At 44.3% G+C, this 20,658-nt stretch overlaps 1 protein-coding gene across 11 annotated transcripts in view; it reads left to right on the top strand.

Moving 5' to 3' along the window:
• Positions 1–20,658, top strand: part of SHANK3 (SH3 and multiple ankyrin repeat domains 3) — a 385,552-nt gene that overhangs the window by 20,841 nt on the left and 344,053 nt on the right. For all 11 annotated transcript variants that reach the window (XM_068937006.1, XM_068937137.1, XM_068937086.1 and 8 more), the window contains exon 2: positions 20,179–20,382. In XM_068937006.1, the coding sequence (XP_068793107.1) occupies positions 20,179–20,382 (204 nt within the window). The remainder of the gene's footprint in view (positions 1–20,178; positions 20,383–20,658) is intronic.

Here is a 20,658-nt window from a genome sequence, read left to right on the forward strand (position 1 = left end):
CGGTCTTTGCTGGCCACTTTTCAGAGACTCAGTGTAATCCGTTGGAGCACGCTGCTCACCTTGGGGAGGAAGGGTTTTCGGGGTGGTTGAGGTGACTCCTGCCGCTGTCCCCCGTTCCTTGCAGGAAGGCCGGGACACGCAGGCGCAGAGGGGTCTGTCCGCAGGCCGCGCCAGAACTTACCGTCTCGCTGTGCTGCTATTCAGCACGTTCCTCCCCGTTTAAATTGCTTTCTTGCCGTCCCCAGCATTTCTCGGTAAGGGTTTGTAAATCATATACCTTAGAACCGAACATTTACGCAGATGCTGAAGAAACATAATTGAAATTAATTCTTTCTTTAGTGTCATGCAGGGACCAAACACAATACATGAGGGCAACGGAAAACGGCTTTAGGGGGGAGGTTTTAGGCATTCATGTCATGCACAGCTCTGGAGATGAGTTCATTGCCCAGCACCACTGTGAAGGTCTCACAGAGTTCCCACCTCTATGTGTTTCAAGAAGTTTTTATGCCTTTAGTTACAGATTATATGTTTTAAAACTTGCAATTTTGTGCATGGGTGTGTGGATGGGCAGGCTGTGCAAGTTAATTGTGTGAAAGTCGTTCTTGCTGTAGTGGGTTGGGATTATGTCGAAGAAGAGAGTTTGGCAATAGACTGTAAATGTTCAAACTGAGATTCACCAAATCTCCCATGGAAGCGCATTATACAATGGATTCTCTGCTTTTTTCCATCTCTGATTGTGTCTTGTCCCAGATATTTTTATGGTAATATGGGCTCTTTCCCAGAAATTTGGGTCACTTCACTACTGTCTACTTCTTGTCAGAATCAGGAGAGGGTTGTAGAGAGGCCGTATCCTTCACTTTATATATTAATATACCTGGAAAAAGTGGACAGAGCTTTCCAAACCTGAAAAAGGACTGGTGGGCCTGAAAGCTTATCCATTTTCTTCAGCTTTATCAGCTGAGTTAGCAAAATATATCACCTCTTCCTTTTTGCTTGGGTATCATATAGCCTTAAATAGCAATAACAGTGTTGCCTTTTCCAGAAAAGTATGGAATAGCAGGCCTTTGGGGAGATGTTCTTCCTCACCTTGGCATATGGCACTTTCCCAAGTGGGAAAGAGCTATGGGAACTGGAAGTGAATTTTAAGTACGAAAATCCAGTCTACTCTTTACTTTTAATTTAGTTATAATTGTGATGTAGCTGGGTATCAGGGTTGTGTCTGTGTGCACTCCAAGTGCACTGAGTTGTTAAATCCTTGGACCGTCCAGGACGATGTGGAGACTCCCCTGCTCTCATCTGCCCAGATGGAACAATGGGCTGGCTGCAGACAATGGGCTGGCTTGGAACTAGGTGATCTCTATAACAAGAAACACTTTCCAATTCATGGATTCCTATATCTGGAGATACCCAAGAATATTTGTTCTCAGCACAGGTTTATGGGGATTCATCAGTCATGAAAGAATGGCATGGTTCTGGTTCACCCAAATCCAGTTTATACAGTTTAAACTGGAACTGTTTTCACAGTTTATGTGAAAACAGGAGGTTTACTCTAGCAAAAGAAAAAAATAAATCCTGGATTACAAAGTCAGCAGTGCAGTTACAAAAGAAGCAACAGAACACAGGTTTAGAGTATATTGTGCATTTACATTTTTTTTCTGAGGCCTTTTCCAGCTACTGGAAGTCTAGTATCTTGTCTGGCAGTGCTCTGCCTCTTAGGTTACTCTTTCAGAGCACTTGCCAGTGCAGAAATCCTGATCTCCTACTTATGCTCCTCCACCCCCCCCTCCAATTAGCTTATGTTTACATGAAATTCAAAGCTTGTCCCAACCCCTAGCCCCCATTCTTAAGTGACCATGGGACCTCTTGGTATTTTGACCTTGCATTTAAACGCTTACTTTTTTAAAGAGAATCTCAACCCAACATATAGCCGTGTTTGAGGAAAAAGCGTCTCTGAACACCAGAGACTCTCCTACTTAATCTGCAGCCTGTTCATTTCTTCTTTCAAAAAGTCAATGGAATTGATCTAATTCTGTTGTTTTTTAGCACGGAATCTAATTCCATTCCATAATCTTACATTTTGCATACCTCATAGTAAAAATGTTTTTGGCATTGTTTTCAGATTGTCTTTTCGGTTTACTCGCAGTTTATGAAGACTTAGCATAACAATTTCATACGCTGTTAGTTCCAGGGGTAATGCCTGCAGTTTGCTTTGCCTCAGAGAAGTATTCCTTTCTCAGCAGTTCACAAATTGAAATTTTATCTTTCATTTAACTGGGGCTTGGTCAATTAATTACTTGTAGGATTAGGAACAAGGCCTTCGACTACCCTGTGAAAGTGACTGAGAATCAGAGGTGGAACTTGATCGTGGGGCTGATAAGCATGTGTGATGGTTTAGGCCCTGGAGGAGGTAGCAGCTCATCTGTGTCATGTTACACTGCCTGCATTGTGTTATATTCAGCACCGGGTGCAATGAATTAAAGAAATTCTGTCAGGAGGGAAAACAGGATGGGTCACTGGAAACCTCAGTAGAGGGGATAAATGAAAGAAGATAGTTACTTTTTAGTCAAAATTTGAGATTTCACATTGCTTTGGGATGGGACCTGTGCATTTTCAACGTAAGTGGAGAAATAGCCCCTTGCTCATGCTTGAAAGTGTTTTCCCCCCGCTGGCAGACGTTGCTCCGGTCTTGTCTGGATTCATCACGAGCTGGTTGTGATCCCAGGGGGTGATCCGGCATGGAAGCAGAGCTAATCGCTACCCCAATGGTGAATAAAATATAGGACCGAAGAGTGCTCACTTGCTGTTGGTAATTGAGTCCAGGGGACCTCACTAATTCTTCCTGTAGCTTTGCAGCAACCTTAATTGGTCATGCTGGCTTATGGACTTCATAATTGCTTGAGACAGTGATACATATTTATGGTAATACCCAGGGTCTCATTTGTGATTAGAGTGTCAGTGTGCTAGGTGTTGTATAAACACATACAAAGACAAATTTTCCAGCCTGAAAATCTTATCCTTATTTTTATTTTTTTTTCCTGGTTAAAGTTACATTTCAGAATACAATCTTTTTTCCAGTTAGTGTGTTGCATAAAATAAATGGGGTGTGCAAGAGCATTGATTTAGTTTTACTAATAGAACCATAAATTATTTCTCTTTGTAACTGTGCAACATTAAAGTAATTTTTGCATTTAGTGTTTGCTTTGTTAGTCTGAGGTGACTGACAGAAGGAAAGATTAACAAAGCAAACAAGTGTCATTTTTTTTTTTCTGAATTCCTTTCATTCTTCTGGGTTTTTTTTGCTTCTAAAGCGTCCTAAACCTAATGCATCATCTTAAATGCACCAAAGCTGGGTAAACATTTATTTCCCTGTTCTGTGCTGTAATGCCTATACAGTGCAGCTCCAAATCCAAGAACCATAACAATTAAAAGATCCAGTAAGCATTTTCCCAAACTAACTCATCCCATTGATACCTATTCTTCATCCAGTCTAGCTCAAATATCCCCCACTGCTGGGAAGACTTATTCTCTAATATTGACTTTTTCTCATCCTCCGTTATCTGTCTGTATGAGATTTTAGTGCCAGTCACTATGGTATGTTAGTAAGGGAAATTTATAGGGCAGTGAGTACGTTACACTTCTCCGTCCAAGGACTGTCGGAGGAATAGCACCAGGGTCTGTGGTGCTCTGGCTCCAGCACAATAAGCTGCATAGAAATGGACTTAATTCACACCAGAGAGAATTAACCATAATGGAGCTCTGTGTGGATCTGCTTTCCAACCTGCGCCCTTTCCTAGGATGATGTAGGAAAGCCCTGTCAGCCCCACTGTCACAAAGGCTAATAGCGCTGGGGGTGTTAAGCTGTCTTTGCTAGTGGATAGGGTCTGATGTCCCACTGACCATCCCTGGTGTCTGGAACAGCTCAAGGTGGCCTCAGAGGGCCAGCTGCCTGCACTGTGAGTGTTTTTCCTGTCACCACCTGTGGGAGGGTAGCGTCACTGCTGTGCTCACCAGTCTTCAGGAGGAATCACTACCTTCTGCTCGTGTGGCTGCTGCTGTGCCCGCGAGCTTGCTGCTGCACAAGTGAGCTATCTTGGTTCAGTTATTTTCTCTGGACACTTGTCGTTTTCCTGTGGGCAGGCTGTTCCTCTCCGTGCATGTGTGAAGAAGGGATGCAGGGCTGTGTTGCTGTGCTTTTTAGAGAAGCACAGCAAGGCTAGTGGAGCTGGAAAATGAGGAGCAGCAGAGCTCCACGCTACTTTCCTGCTCCTTAGGCTGCTTTGGCATCCAGACCATCCTCCAAGACAAATTAGTGCAGCCCTGAATGAGCCCTTTCCGTTTGGACAGAGCAGAAAAACAGAACGGAGCAGGATAGCTGAGCTCAGTAGCTGTAAGGGCTGGATCCCAGTCTTGGAGCCATTTACAGTTTCTGTGAGCGCGGTGGTGCTGCCTGACGGTCTGCATGTCCAAGGCCTCCATCCCTTCCCTCCCTCTTCTGCGCTCCAGCTCTGAGCAACTCATGCCGCTCAGGCCAAGCAAGGGGCATGCCCTGTTGTCTTGCCCTTGAAAAAAAGGGCACGTGGCGTTTGGAAACGTCCCTTCTCTTTGTGCTGGATAGGATGTCACAGCCTATGTTACCTGCTGTGATCATCAAGATAGGACCTGTAGCTTGACTTGGGCCAGAAACAAGTGCCATATGAGTGGAAGGGATGAAGAAACTGTGCCCTTTCCCTGTGGGTGTTGTCTTCTAAGGGATCATAAACCTGGAGTTTTGACAGCTCTTTATCTTCCAGCCTTCCATGTTAGTGTTAGCTTTGCCCAGCTTTGAGCCAACCGACTGTGATAGCTAGGTGTTCCTCTGAGAGCAGCTGCTAAAACTAAATGGTGTTTCTTCCCCCTGCTAGTGCTTGTTTGTCAAGGCACAGAATAATTTAGTGAGTGGTGATCCAAATGAAGCTGAACTAGAGCTGGATGGGGATAATCTCTCTTCCCTTTTCTATGTTTCTGTGATCTGACAGAGTGTATATTTCCACAACATTTCTTTTTCTCTCCCCTCCTCCCATTTTTGCTGGCAAATGTATTTCTAATTTGCTGTCTCATGTGTAGGTCATTATCAGGCATTGCAACTTGCGTATTTTGTCTCCTCTGCTGAGTATGTGTGTGGGAAGTTTTACAAAACAGGATTAACTTGAATAAATCTTTGCTGAGTCTCATGTTATGCACTAGAAACATGTTACGCTTTGTGTAGTGTATGCGTTCTGCTTATTTAGAATGCAAACTTTATTAGTGTCATCTTATTTCCTTTTAGTATCTTTGTTGTTTGATTGTCCCCAGACACCATCCAACCTCATTTCTCCATTCAGGTCTTTGACACTATTTATTATCATTACTGTACAGTTCTTCAGCCCGCAGCCTATATGATGGTGGCATATCCAAGACAATTTTGATTAATTAAACTATGCCTCTTAAATATGGCATCCACTCCGTTCCTATGGTGGAGTAATTTTACAATTGTCTATATATATAAAGAAAACTTCTTCCAGTCTGTTAAAAATCGTGCTTTTCCTGGTGATACTAGTTTTACTAAAACTGTACATAACTGCTTTTGGCTTCTAGCTCTGTGTTTCTGTAGACCACTGATTCCCTAAATGTGGCCTGACATTCACAGGTCATTGGCGTCGTTTAAGGCTTGCTACTTAAACGACCAGGTAACCTGACAAAATCCTTCTCCCTGCTTCTGATTGGCTGTTTCTTGTTGCTGGTTTATCCATGGAAATTCATACTTTTTTTATGCCTGTCATTTTACAAAATGGACTTCAGGAGCAAACAGGCAAACCGTTGATACAGGAAAACCAAGTTGATGGTAGCCTCTGTCTGAGGAAGGCAGCAAAGAGTGTCCGGAGGCAGAAAGCACTGAGCATGTGTCAGCAGCGAGTGTCCAGGATGGATCTGCGTAAACGTTACTGGGCTAGGAAACGTAAGGAGAAGGTGTCGACGAGGAGCATTGCACGGGAGAGAGCGCAGCATCAGCTAATAGATGGCAAGAGGTCATAGCCCAAATGTAAAATGGGAGGTCGTTAGAGCAGGAGTACCTACTTCAATAAAGCAAAGGCATTTTCATTCTGTTCCCTTAGTAATGTCCTAACATTAATTTTCCTTGTAACGAGGTGTTATAGTTGCTGCAGGGAAAGTGGAGTCAAGGTTGTGCAGTGAGTTGTGTGTCCCCAGGGGGATTTCAGCCCTGAGAGCTGAGGCTCTGAACGTTGTGCAGGTAGCCGTTGGCAGAGTCTCGCCAATGCTGGCAGAGTCTGCGGAGCTCTAAAGTGAGGCATAGATGCTAAACTTAATGGTAATGGCTCAGATCACCTCCTTTTGGAGGACATATATCACGTTTACCCCTGAGACCACCTAGTTAGGCAGGATTTTTTCAGTAAATTGTTATCTTCTGAGCTAGCTGATCTGCAGATATCTCTATTTCTAAGTATTTTGAGCAAAATAGTAACATAAACTAATTAACTCGTATTAAGGCACATGCTTCAGGATGTACTCGGTTCGTGCCTTACCTTATCCTTATAAATTATGGATGTTTATAGCGATGTGACATGGTTGTTAAAATGTTTTCCTTGTTAAGGAAAAAGCTTAGAAATGAAGTAACTCATCCTTTTAACATTTTATCTCTATTTGTTAATGTTCATATGTCTTACTTGTGTTGACTTCCTCCTTTTCCTTCATAGTGATGTTGAATAAAGCTCTCTTGTATTCGCCTTAGAGTTTCAGCAGGGTTCTTTTAATTGAGGTCCTTGCTTAGTTTGCATTAGACCAAAGCTAATGTGTGGATAAGATTTTCCATGGTTAGTGACCGTTTTCTTTCTTGCCCAGAAGCCTCACTTGAATGCCAAGGAGTTATAATTTTTATCTAGTAGTTAGACCATTAAAAGGCACTGTGTTTCCTGAAATTCTTACTTCAAAGACATATTCAGTCCTTGCCTTTTCCTTAATGGATTGGTTTAGAGTTTGTAATACTTTGTGTGACATTGTGACGGAAAAAATTGTATCATGCCTCAGCATCTTCTTTTTTTATGGGAAGTATGATACAAATTCCCTTACAGACCTAAAGGAATTTTTGGTATATAAGGGCACCACACTGCAAACTCTGCAGTTGCTAACAGAAAAAAAAAAGCTGTTTTTTAAAATGAGAAAATATGGAAGTAAGGTGGTCAGTATAGGCCCTCCTAATAACATTTAACTTACTATTAACTTTAGTTTATTTGACAACTTGAAATTCCTTTGTACTGCAGAATTTTTACTGAAAATATGGTATTATTGTAGAAGTTGTCATGTGTGAACCTCAAGGCTTTCGTTGCCTGGGAACAGTCAAGCTTTTGGGTTGCTGTTGGGAGGCTGCCAAGACTATGTGTGTTGGACAAATACTGGCTGAATTGATCATCAGAGGAGTGGTTAATAAATTTATCAACATTGTCATTATTGTTTTTTAATTAAAGCCACCGAGTGGAGGAGTGTGCCTCTTCCAGCTTCTCTTTTGGCTTGTCAACTGAGTTGGGCGTTTGTTGTTACTCACCTGGCGTTTGGGAGATTTCTGTGCAGAGCGGTGGGCAGGCACTGGGAGGTGGCAGTCCCTAAACAAGTACAGCTCAGCCAAAGGGGTTGCGCGAAGGACCCCGCTGAGTTGCTGGCAGGATATCTGCATGGGGACCCGCGGGTACAACGGCACCATGTTTGCTGTTGCATTGATGGCGGTGAGCAGGGGCAGGCAAGCCCAAACACAATGTACTTCAGCCCATAGAAGTATAGTCCCTTTCAAGCATCTGGAGTCCAGAGTAGCATCATGCAAGGCATCAGCAGTGAAGAAGAAGGAACAAGCCGAATTAACAGCATAAATGTTGGGGAAGTTCCACAAAGAATGGATCAGTGGGTGAGCGCTGAAGCAAACTGGTGACTTTTTTAAAAAAAGACAAAACAGAAAGTAGTTATTGAAGGATTTTCAAGTACAGAGCAGAGGAGCAGGTAGTAAAAATGTGCATTTTCTTTTCATTCAAAACAGTTATTATACCAGGGAAGAGAGATTAGCAAAAAGGGGTTGTTGAAGTTGTCTTTAGTGAAAGCTTTAGTGCCAATGTGGAGAGCTAAAGACCAATACATTTATATGTGCTATAGTAGTTATACTGTTAATCAAACCAGCATAATTAAACAGCTGGAAAATCATTTCTGATAAGATTTAACCATCACATTTTCAGAAGAAGAAAACCATGTCTCCCTAATCTGTTTTAATTCTTTAACAATAGAAGATGGATAAGAGAGAGGTGATTCCAAGAATTTATCAAGACTTCAAAATAGCCCAATGAAAAGCCTCTAAAAAATTTCTTTAGAAGTGAGATGTGAGAGCTGAAGAGTTGTAATGCAGCAAATGCGCTAGGCTGAGAGACTGCCATGGAAAAGCATGAACGAATGATCAGTTCTTGTCTTCAGAAGTGTTTGGCAGCATGTTAAGGGGCAGGTGGGAAAACACCTCAAAGTTTGGAACTTTGTTCAGAGTATGAATAATTCGAAGAGGAGTGTAGCAAAGTAAGTAGGCAGTACCTGAGTGCAGTCACTCTGGTTCAGACCACAGGTATCTCTGGACCAGTGTCCTGGCCAGAGTGGTGGACCAAAACTGTCCAGAAGGGTATACGTGTAGGACAAGCACGCAGTGATACCTCCCCAGAAAACTGTCCCAGCATCTAGCAGTTCAGGGGCCCCCTGAGCCAGAGGTGGTATATTTAATAGCCTCCAACTGATATATTTTTTGGGAACTTGTAGAATTGTATTTTGAATGCTTGTCTGCTCTTAGCCTTACATCAAGAATGGCAAAAAGGAGGATGTGGGGAAGTGGTAGTCAGTCAGCCTCATGTCTTTCACTAGGAAGGTGATGGAGCAAAGCCCCCTGGAAGCCCTGTCCAGGCACATGAAGGACAGAAGGTGATTGGGAGCAGTCAGAGTGGATTTACTAAGGGTAAATCATGCCTGACCAACCTGATTGCCTTTCCAATGAGATGGCTGGCTCTGTGGACAAGGAGAGAACAGGGAATGTTGTTTACCCTGAATTTAGGACGGTTTTCAGTGCAGTCTCCCGTAATAGCCTTATGGTGACACTGGACAGAGATGATTTGGATAAATGGATGATAACGTAGGTGGAAAGTTGGCTGGTTGGTCAGGCTCAAAGGGTGGTGATCATAGATACAAAATCCAGCTAGTAGCTAATTACTGGCTAATTCCTCAAGGATGGATGCTGGGACCCATAACATATAATATCATTCTTAACAACTTTGATGGTGGGATGGAGTTCACTGTCAGCAAGTTTGCAGGTGATACCAAACTTGGGGAGCAGTTGACATGCAGGAGAGCAGGGCTGCTATTCGGAGGGACCTCCACAAGCTGGAGAAATGGGCCAACAGGAGCCTCACGGAGTTCAGCAAAGGAAAATGCCAAGTCCTGCCCCTGGACTGGAATAACCCCATGCAGCAGGACAGGTTTGGAAAGACTGGCCAGAAAACTGCTTTGCAGGAAAGGCTGGGGGGTCTTGGGGAACTGCCATCATTGGCAGTGCACCCTTGCAGCAAAGGCCGAGCACATCCTGGACTGCAATGGCGTGAGCGCAGCCAGCAGAGCAAGGGCAGGGACTGGTCGCCTACATCTGGCACTGCTGAGCCCTATCTGGACACTGGTCCAGTTTGGGGCTCCCCAGTCCCGGACAGGTATTGCAATACTGGGGCTGGTCCTGTGGAGGCCTGGTCTGGGGCTAGAGTGCAGGACATATGGGGAGAGGCTGAGAGAGTAGGGTTGGTTCAACCTGGAGAAGAGAGGCAAAGGTGAGACAGCGTAATAGGAGTGGGGACAAATGAGGGAGCAAGACTTCTTGGGGGTGCACGTAACAGGATGAGAGGCAGGTCAGACATGGACGAAGGGGTGGTCAAACATTGGACCAGTTCCCAGAGAGGCCATAGGTTCTCTTTCCTTGGAGCTATTTGGCACTCACCTGGCCATAATCCTAAGAAACCGCTTGCTCTGAGCAGGACTGGAGACCTCCTTGCCCTGGTGTGAATCTATGATTTGGTCATGTAGAGCTCCTCCAGAGGTGAACGCATGCTGGGTGGTAAGGAAATACTGCTTTTTGTCCTGTTTTGAATCTGCTAGCTATGTTTACTACCTTCCTGAGTTTTGTTTTGGAAGAAACTTTATTGTTAGTGGGTAGGAGTTAGCGTATGTTAACAGAGGCAATGCAGATTGTAGCAAACATGGTGTATGTGCAAAAGTCTTGGAGAGTTCTTTAGCATGAAGAAAAAGGAGCCAGACACAAAATTAGACTGATTGTTGAGACCTTGAGGCAGAAGGGCTGTAGGTTATTGTAGAATAAGAGAAGTTGTAACTTTGAAGAAATGAGTGGTAGTAAATTGTAAACTAAGAGTTATCGTTGTAATTATAATCAGATCTGGATAGGGTATCCTGACTGGGTTAAGTTAAATAACAAATGATGCACACAATGCTGATTTGTGATTATGACTATATAAATGAAGGTACCTGGGGGACCAATTTGGAGTAGATTGCCAGAACCCTGCGGCATGTTGTTGAACTGATCAGTGTCAGTGTGTCTAATGAAGATATCATATCTGTCACTTCGTCTTGCGGTGTTTGCTTCAACTCCCAAGGAAATAATACCTGTTTATCTTCTCTGTGCCACTTCTGTTTTTGTCATATTCCTCCTCAGTCTTCACTTTCTCAGACTGAAGAGTCTTGTCTATTTAGTTGAACTTCACATGGAAGCCACTCCAAGCCCTTGATCATCCTTCTCTGTACCTTTTCCACTTCTGTTATAGCCTGTGTGAAATGGGGAGCCAGGACTGCACAGAGCATTCAGGATTCGGGCATGACAAGGGCATATGCAGCGATGCAATGACGTTTTCTGTTCCTTCGGTAGTGGTTCTGTATTCTGGTATTCTGCTTGTCTGCTGGGCACCTACTGAACATTGCTCTGATGGGGTTGCAGGCCAGCCTGTCAGCCAGGTGATAGATTGGAGCCTGTTGTTAGGATTTTTTTCTTCCGTTATTTTTTACTTTGTGTTTACCTACATTAGGTTGATCTGCTGTATTCTTCAGCCATTTGGTTCTGTAGGGTTTTGTAGTTGGCTCTCACTGGGTAACTTTGTTGTTGTCTCTTCCCAGTGTACCTCCTCTTCCCAGGCCATCCCAGACCGGCAAGCAGCACAGGCACTGGCACAAATCCTGTGGGACTCTGCTCTGACCTCCCATTGGCCTCTGTTGTGAAAACTGTCTATTTTTGTCTTCATACCCCTTGTTGCACATTTTTTACTCAGTTATTTATGTAGGTGAGAACCTTCCCTCTTGTCCAGGCTGTACCGCTATTCAGCAATACAAAGCTGTCTTCAAGAGGTCAGACCCAGAGAGGATGTTCAGGGGGACCTAACCAAGTTTATGCAAACATAAAAGGGTGGATAAAGATCAGTGTTGGTGATGCAAAAGAAGATGCACTAAAGAGAGAAGCATAAAAGACTTATGCCTGTGCAGTAGTCTAAACTGAATGCATCAGCACTGGAAAGGGACTCAGGGGTTAATGTAGTGGTTTAGTTCCTTATGGATCTTTATGATCCATATGATCCTGTTGGATCAAGTTGTTACGTTGCCTTAGAAATGACTGTTTTGCAATATGTTAAGCATAAAGAAAGGAAGCAGAAGTAAATATCTCTGTTGACAAATTTTTCCTATGTCTGAAAGAAGCAGTGGAGTTATGAGTAAAGATGTGAGCACAACTGCCATATATAAGAGCGTAAAAAAGCCCTACTGGGCCAAACCAGTAGCAGTCTCTAGCAGTGGCTAAAGGGCATGCTATTTAGGGAATGCGTGAAGTCTGGCCACTTTCTGCAGTCCGTTTCCCCCATGCTCCTCGAGTTTCCACAATTGCTGTGTTAGGGTTGTTAGATGCTGCATCCCTAACTTCTCGTTTTCAAATACACATAGAGTAATTTAGAGCTGGGTTCATTAGAGCTGGGTCCATCAAAATAAATTATGTTTTAATTCATTTAAATGCAAAGTTTTACAGCTAGCAATAAAGACTAATGCCAGATCTACAAAACAGAGAACTGTATTCTGGGAAGGATGTAGGGTTTGGCCATCTGAAAGGGGTGGAGTGGTCAAAAGTAGACTGAACCCACACTGCCATATGATACCTGGAGATAGAAGCAAGGGACTAGTGAGAAGAGGTAAGGACAATATTTTATAGCTGTATATGACGGCTGGGAGACAGATGCTAGGATATTGCCTCTGGCTCTGAATTCCTCACATTAAAAAGTGTATTTAAAGTTAAAGAGGCTGCTGAAAAGAGCAACAGAACTGGTTTGAGATCTGGAGAAAATGCACTGCAATTTATGAACTGAAAGAGACTGATGTCTCATTAGCTCACCCTAAAAAGGACTGAAAGGTGACTGCATTAAATGGGGGTTACCAATGTGAAAAGGAACTGAATGCTAAAGAGCTATTCAGTATCATGGAAAAAGACTTATGGAAAAAGATAGAACAAAAAATAATAGTCAGAAGTTTAAACAAAATAACTCAAATGAGAATTAAGACTTATCTTTTAAAAGTGAGGATGAGCATTTGGCTCATTATTGGCTTCTCTGACCACGGAGGCAGTGCATATTCCATCATGTGATGTTTTTAGACCCAAACTGGATGCTTTTCAGGAAACAATGCTATCCAAATTCAAGTATTTTGGCTCACGATAGGAGTTACTGGTTGAAACTTATGGGGCAGTGATCTGTTGCTCAGACTAGATGACCTAATGGGCCTCTTTGGCTTTAAATTTGGTGAATCAGAGGACATGTTGAATATGTGCTGCGAAGCCAGCTGCCATATGCCCTTTTCACTGTGTTCTTCCATTCTTTAGCAAACTTGATTTGCTCTGTATTTCCCAGGTCCTCATTTTCCATTTAATCAAAAGTTAGACGTTGATTTGTTTGTGGCTCTGGTGCAGTGAGGCACATAGATAAACAGTTCAAGGTCTCTGAAAGTAATAGCCATCTTTTTAACCTGTCTCAGATTGTTTAGTGGAACCAGCTTGATTTACAGGTCCAGAACTCCTTTGCATTTCCTCTGCACTGTCTTTTCTTTATGAAAAGTTCTGCAGTTGGATGAAACTGGCTGGTGATTTTGCTCTTCAGCAGCCCTTTCCATGCAGGTGGCTAATAATTAAGCTGTTGTAGCTCTCTGTAAGAGGGAGCTTTTGCCTGAACCAGTCATTTACAGTCAATCAGAAGTAGGAGCTCTTTAAACATTCATTTCAAGCTGCGTTTATATCAGAGGCAGCTGCTCCTCTGGTAGCACTGACTGGTGGCACTGCAAGATGTGCATGGTTAGTACTACTGAAGAGTTGTAATAATGTGGCTCTTAGACTCTTATTTTTGAAAAAATCTTTTGCCGCTGTGGATGGCTTCCTGTCTCAGGCTGCAGATTCCAGAAAATGATAGAACTTTTGTGTATAACAGTCAGCAGCCTCCTTCGAGATCAGCTTGTAAGTAGCGACCATCTTTCTGGAAAACCTGAGAGCCAGAATACTTTGTTATCTCCAGCACGTGACTCTGCAGGAAAGGCTTGTGCACAGGCTGTCTTTCTGCCGCAAGCTCAGAACCTCCCTCATGGTCTTTACAGTGTTCCCTTCCGGTGGAGGTCGCTTCTCCCGGTGTGGCGTTGCAGCACATCGGATGGCAGGGCCGGGGTGTTCCTCAGGAGGTGAGCTAAGCCCCCAGATGCTGCCGTATTGCCAGCATGCACAGCTTACTCTCTAAGCTAGTCCCAGGTCCTTTTTGCCAGCTTCCAGCTCCCAGGAAGCTTGCGCTTGTTCTTCCTTGCCTTCTCCACTACAGCGCCGAGTGGTTCTCACTTTTGCCCATCCCTGCCGAATCCAGCTCCCTCTCTGAGTCAGTGTGTCCGAGTGGAGAAAAGCTGTGCTGGAGGTGCCCACGCAGTCCTGGGTCCCCTTGCAGCAGGGCTGGCCCCGCGTCTCCCGCTCCCTGCGCAGGGTGTCTCCTGCCCCGCGTCCCCACAGGGCTGGTGGTGGGGTTGAGGATACCACTGGTGGGAACGCTGCAGACGCTTCCCATGCTGGGCTGAGTTACGGCACCGATCCCCTCCTCCCGGCGCGGGCCCGGGCCTGGAGCGCCCTGCGGCTGTCGGCTCCTCTGCCCCGTCTCCACCGGGACGGCTGGCGGGCCAAGGCCCAGTCCAAGCTGACAACAGAGCTGCCCGGAGGATTGCGCAGCCTCTATTATCTTTCCTGGATTTCCTCATGAACTCGGACAATTCCTGTTTGTCTCCAGCACAATGCTGGACGTTCATAGGAACTCTACTGAATTCTGTTAACAGCAGTAACTCCTTTTTTTTTAATGTCTATAAGGCTGCTACTGTCTTATTATTTAGATCCCTCTCAGGCTTCACTTTCTCTGGTGTTCTCAAGAAATCTCCAAATTAGGGCTACATTTAAAGGAGGAAAAAACCAAGCAGAAAAATTGCATCTCTATAAAAGTGCATGCATGTTAGAGTTCACCTTTTCATTTTACTGTTTCTGTTGGCCACGTGTCTGTCTCCGCAGGGCTAGGATAAGCCCTGCGTCTGTTTAGGGGCTTTTCTTCTGGAGCCATGCCTATGCAGAGTTATGTCTTTCCCTGAGGAAAAGTGTTTTAAGCCCTTATGTTTTCTCAGATGAATTTGAAAACATGAGTGGAAGTTGTTAGATGCAACGGTGTCTGAAGTGTGCTGCAGTGTCCTAAGATGAAAACTCTGGGAGAAGTGAACTGTCAGGCAGCGTTTTGATGGGATGCACAAGGGAAGCCCGGAGGCTTTGGGGCGTGCGTGCACGGAGTGCGGCTGGAGGAGGATCCTGGAGGATTTCACATACTGTAGTGGAACAAGAGCAGGCAGGGGACTAATAATCTCCTCCCCAGATCACAGGAAGAGCTGGCTGCTGAAACTGCTGCTTCAACAAAGGCTTTTAACAAATAATTGGAGAAAAAAATGTATACTTGGAAGAAAAACAAACATAGTCCTTTATGGAAAGGAAAAAAAGCACTTGGGCTTGTATTTCACATGTACTATCTGATGCCATAGCTGGTACCCCGGTGCCTGTATTACGAGGAATTGATGTTCTCCCATCGTGATTGCTTGGCTTGAGATGTGTGGAGCTCTGCATATTCCTTCCAGGCCATTTCTCATTCAGGCTGAGAGCTCTGACTTAGTGTGCACTGTTGGTCCCCTAGAAATTGCCCTGGACCTCTGGTCACCTTTGTCTTCTTTCCTTTTACTTTTCCTGTTTCTGTTGTCTCCTGAAAAGATGGGATAACCAGAGCCACACTTGATACAGAAGATCTTGATGTGCTGCCAATTTATGAGTATCGTAATGGCTGTTTCTATGTCATTTTGGTTCAAATCCCAGCACAGGTCCTATGTGACTTTGCTAATAAACTTCTGTATCAGGAACACTACCTGCTTAATCTTAATCTTTGTTTTCCATCTTCCTAGTCAGTTATTAATCCAAAAGAGCACTTTCTTGCTTGAGGCAGTTTAGCTTCCTAGGAGCCTTTGGCAAGGGACCTTGCTGAAAATGGTTTGAAAATGAAAGTACAAATTGCTAAGCAAGCTAGTCTTATTCTCGCACCTGTAGGTTTCCTCCAAGCTCTCTTGGTAGATTTTGGAGGCAGAACTTCACAGAGAATAAGTGGCGCTCTCAGCAACATAAATATTGACCTCCACACTTATTAGTTCTGTTTTTGCTTTAGTTCCTGTCCACTTATTTAGGATAAAGTTCAATCCTTTTGTTCTCCAGAGCCACAAAACATCGCCGAGCCCTGTCTAAAGATCACTGTCGCCTGTCCTGTGCTCCCTCAGCATGGCTGGTTTGCACGACACGCTGCCAAGCACAGCAAGCACCTTGCTGGGTTCGCGCTGGAACGCGTTCAGACCTCCTGGCTGAACACCATTGGCCCAGGTGATCTGGCACTGCTTGCAGGCGTACTCTCAAATCTGCGGTATTCACGCTGCCGCTGGAGAGAGTTTTTATTCCTTGTCTGTGAGTCCTTTTGCATCGGCATCTGTTGTGGTGGAGATCAGCGAGGGTCCCACTGCAGCCAGTCCTTACGGGGGGAGCCTCAGGGACTCTTTCTTGAGTGACTCTTGCCTCTTGATCACTTGCTGGCCTCACCTACTTTGGCCTCACCTACTTTCCGTCAGGCTCCCTTCTGCCTGTGCATTTGTTAATTTTTATATCTTTAAAATCGTTGTCATTTTGCATGTAGCTTGTCAAGAGTTATGCACTTTTCTGTTCTCATTCAGAAGCAGCTTCTACTTTCTTCCTTCTATTAAAGGAAATCTTTCTACTTTCAATAGATTCCTTTGCTCTGTTGATTATTTGACTGTTCCATCTTTTTTGTGGAGACCTCTTAGTGGCTGTTTTTTCATTTTTGCCATACGTTTACTCTAAGCTTCTAATGTGATATAATGAAATATACTCCCTACTGCCTGCAAGCACATTACCTTTTCAGCTACTTCTTTTAATTTCCTTTCAAATCTTTCTCATTTTTGTGCACTTCGGTGAATATTTTTTGGCTTTTTTGCTCTTATGGGATTGTTGAGTTTGAGTTCTTTATTGTCATTATTACAGGGTGGCTCTTGAATAGATCTTGTCTATCATCCTGTGCATTGCTCAGGATTGAATCTAGTCCTGTGAGCTCTTTCTTCAGGAAGGAGTCATCCATGCTGTCTAAAAGTTGAGAATCTGTATCATTTTCTTTCGGGAGTTGTTTCTAAGGCTTTGATTGTTGTGATCGCAAACTTGTAATTGAATGGAAAAAATTATCACTTGTGACTATGAACGAAAGTTAACAACTTGTTCTGAATGCTGCTGCTATTCCTATCTTCTTCTGGCCCTGCTTCCCTCTCCTGTGCCTTCCACCTCCTGCCAGGGAGCAGCGGCCGTTTGTGGGCGCTGTGCCACCCAGGACGGGCTGGCAGTGCCTGCAGTGGGGGACCAGACCTGCTGTGTCAGGACCCCCCCCTGCTATTTGAGCTCAGCACTCCTTTCCAGATGGAGATGGGGACCATCTGCTGTGGCAGCATTTGCAGCTCAGGCAGCCAAACCTTTCCTGCTCTGCCTGGGAAGAGCCTGCTGCTGATCTGGGAGCTGCTGGTGCTGTCCTGGCCATGCAGGAGGCCGGATGAGAGCACCTCTCCTGTGAAACAGAAACTGGAGGAGCCCTTGTTGCTGTGTTTCCGAGAGCAAACTTAACATGGTCTCCCCATGCATACAGCAGCTTTCTCCTGTTGATCAAAGCAGACTTTAGAGTTAAGGCTGCATAAAGATTTCCCTTGCAGCTCTTCTGGCAGGGGTTTGTGGGATTAGTCTCATGTTTTGGATTGCTCCTGGAGTGGATGTGCTACCTCATGGAGTGGAATAAGCATATTTAGTTGTAGGAACTCTGATATGAGAAAGTCATTATTACATTTGATAGTATTTGGAGAAACAGAGTCATAAGTAGACATTTAAACAACTGGATTATGCCCACAAGGGATTGTGTAGAACTTTGACCTAATAGCTGAAGTAGGCATCTTCTTCCTTCTGATTTCTGACACAAGTTAGAGAATGGAAGAGACACATTAGAAGATGGAAGTTGTTTGCTCTCTTAAATATGAAATGTTAGTACTCTACAGACTGTATCTCTGCAATGTAAAGTTTGTTATAAAATTCAGCGATTTTTATGCTGGAACCTTCGTTCCGTTGATGCTTGTACTTGTGCACATTTGTGTGTATTTTTCTGTCCATGGTCTTTCTGCTAGCCTCATATTTTTGTACTGAAAAGCATAATTTGACAGTGAGAAAGAGCCCTAGAGGCTGAATAAGCATGTAGGAAGGTACAGGCGGTGTTTGGTTTTTTATTTAAGAATCCCTGAAAAACTGATTCATATTCTACTTCTCTTTGTGGACTAGAACAGAACTAAGCTGACATTTCTCGAAGGTTTTGAACTCCTCATTTCTCATACCAGCAAGCTGCCTCCTCTTCCTTAGTATCTGCTCTAGGACAAAGCAACAGCTAATAGGCGTGCTGACTTGCTAATGGTCAGCGATGAAATAGATAACGTTGACCTCTGTTTGCAGTACAAACACATGCTGCCAAGTGCAAGTTATCCTTGCCTGAGAAAAACGAGATGTCACATCAGCGCGGTGGCTGTGTGTTACATGATAACTGTTCAGGATGACGGTGCGGAGACGACCGGGACTGGCACAGTGCAGTCCGACACGGATGCTCTGCTGCCTCCCACCCTGTGCCTCAGCAAGATCATTTACTTTTTTCCGGGCAAAGCTGTTTAATTTTTCAAAACAGTATATGTTTAATTCACAGAACCGAACAGATACTAGTAAGGAGAGAGAGGACCAAAACAGCCTCTTGGGTTAAATTTTACTGTTGGAAGTGGGGTTACTGGAAGGAGTGAGCGAGGACGTGCAGAGTTTCTTCTGATGTCCTAGAGTGAATGCTCATTTTCTCTGTCTCTTTGGGAGGAGTCGACGTACTGGTAGTAGAAGGAATTCAGACACTGTGGATCTGCTAGAGCTCTTTGGAAGAGCTGTGGAGCACGCAGAGAAGGTGGGGATGAGATCTGTCTGTTAGTTTCTTTTGGGAAATCAAAGTAGACATCTCTGTTCAGGCCTCAAATCTTCAACACATTGGTAAGCAAAATATGGTTATGCCACAGTATAAATCCATGCTGTACCTACCCCTTGACTGCTGTGTGCACTTCTAATCTCCCATTTCAAGAGCGAGATAGTGGTCTAGAAAACATAACAAGAATGGGCAGAAGTATGGTGCGGCTCTGTAGGAGCGGGCTAGGACTCTTGGGTTGGAGAAGCAGTGACCGTTGGGGGAGTATTGTAGAGGCAGGAAGGAACTAAACAGGGGGTGATTGCTCACTTTGTCTTCCAACACAAAAAAATCAGGAGTCTTAAGTGAGACTGGGCACTGACTTAAATGAAATGCTAAGGCAGGACTAAATGTTCTTCTCTCCTTCCCCAGAAAGTGTGGAGGGGGGAAGAAAATGAAGAGAATAAAGTGACTAGAATGAGGGAAGATTAAAGGCCAAGACGTAAAAAAAAAAAAAGGGGCCTAGGTGGGGAAACTGTGGTTACCAAGGGGGACAGGCCGTTGGTGAGACAGACCTCTGGTCTTACCACTGTGGAGGTCCTTTTGCTTTTCTGTTCTTTGTCTGCAAGAGTGGATGTTGTGCAGAGCCTGTTGTTGCTCTGAAACAAGGAAAGGGAAGCAGCAAAGGTACCGAAGCACCTGTATCCGTGCTGCAAAACTGCAGCAGGCTCCGGGCAGAGGCAGGTTCCCACGGCCTGCCAGCCCAGCCAGCGCCGCAGCGGGCAAGCGGGTCCCCAGCCTCGGGGCAGGGCTCGGGGGCGGTGGGGGAGCACTAAAACAAAGTGCCGCAGCTGTAGGAAATACAGCCTTAAAATGATGGGCTATAAATATTTGATAGCTTGAGTCCTGAGGAGGGAGGGAAGCTGTTTACAGAACAAGGGAAACTCACTGCGTGTTGTGGGATGAAATTTAGGAATATGATTTTTAGCACTCGAATGCTGTTTTCCTCCTCGGGGTCTCTTCTCCAAATAACTGAAGAGCTTGCTGGATTCCTTGAGTTCCAGACAGGGTTTACAATGACTCTGTTTTACCACTCCTTTATTTGCACATCTTTCCACGGTGTTCAGTAGACTCCTTACATCCTATCAGAAGGGTATTTAAATGGAGTGTTGCTATTATATTGCCATTAATTTTCAGAACTGCTATCTCTTCAAGATTTCTCATATTTTTATGAGATTTTATACAATATAGGGTTTGATTCTGCCCTGAGCCACACCAGACGGGTTAGAGGGGGATCTGCTAAGTCTTACCCTTCTGTAATTGTAGAAATCTTATTTTTTCCCTCCACTAATCAACTGACATGGAAAAGATTGTAGCTTTCCCATTTTATCCTTCTCCTGGTTATCACTAGTGTTGTTCCTGGGTGTGATTACGGATTACAGGGCCCTTATGATGCTTGCCTCTAATTGCCCTCTATTTCTCTCCATAGAAGTGTCTACGGTTAAATCCAGATGTTCCTGTATGGGTTTCCAAACAGCGCATTCTCTGCACTTTGAACCACAGCCTGAAGGATGTTCTGAATTATGGACTATTCCAGCCAGCCTTCAACGGCAGGGCTGGAAAGTTTCTGGATGAGGAGCGCCTGCTGAGGGAGTACCCCCTGAACCCAGACACTCCTGTCCCCTACTTGGAGGTAGCTATATGTTTTTTAAATATACACACACACACACACACACACACACACACATATGTATGTATATATGTGTATATATATGCACACACATATATATACACATATGTATGTATGTATGCATAGGACTTATATGATCCCGTCCATTTCAGTCTCTAAATACACTACAGATATTAAGACCCTCCAGGCCTCCTTTTTTTTAGCATTTTGCTTCCAGGAGTGAAAGCATAGAGATTTGTGTGGGTATATGTGTTTACTCACAGAGAATTCATTGAGGGA

Source organism: Struthio camelus, chromosome 1 (genome assembly GCF_040807025.1).
Source record: "Struthio camelus isolate bStrCam1 chromosome 1, bStrCam1.hap1, whole genome shotgun sequence".
In the NCBI taxonomy this organism is placed as follows: domain Eukaryota; kingdom Metazoa; phylum Chordata; class Aves; order Struthioniformes; family Struthionidae; genus Struthio; species Struthio camelus.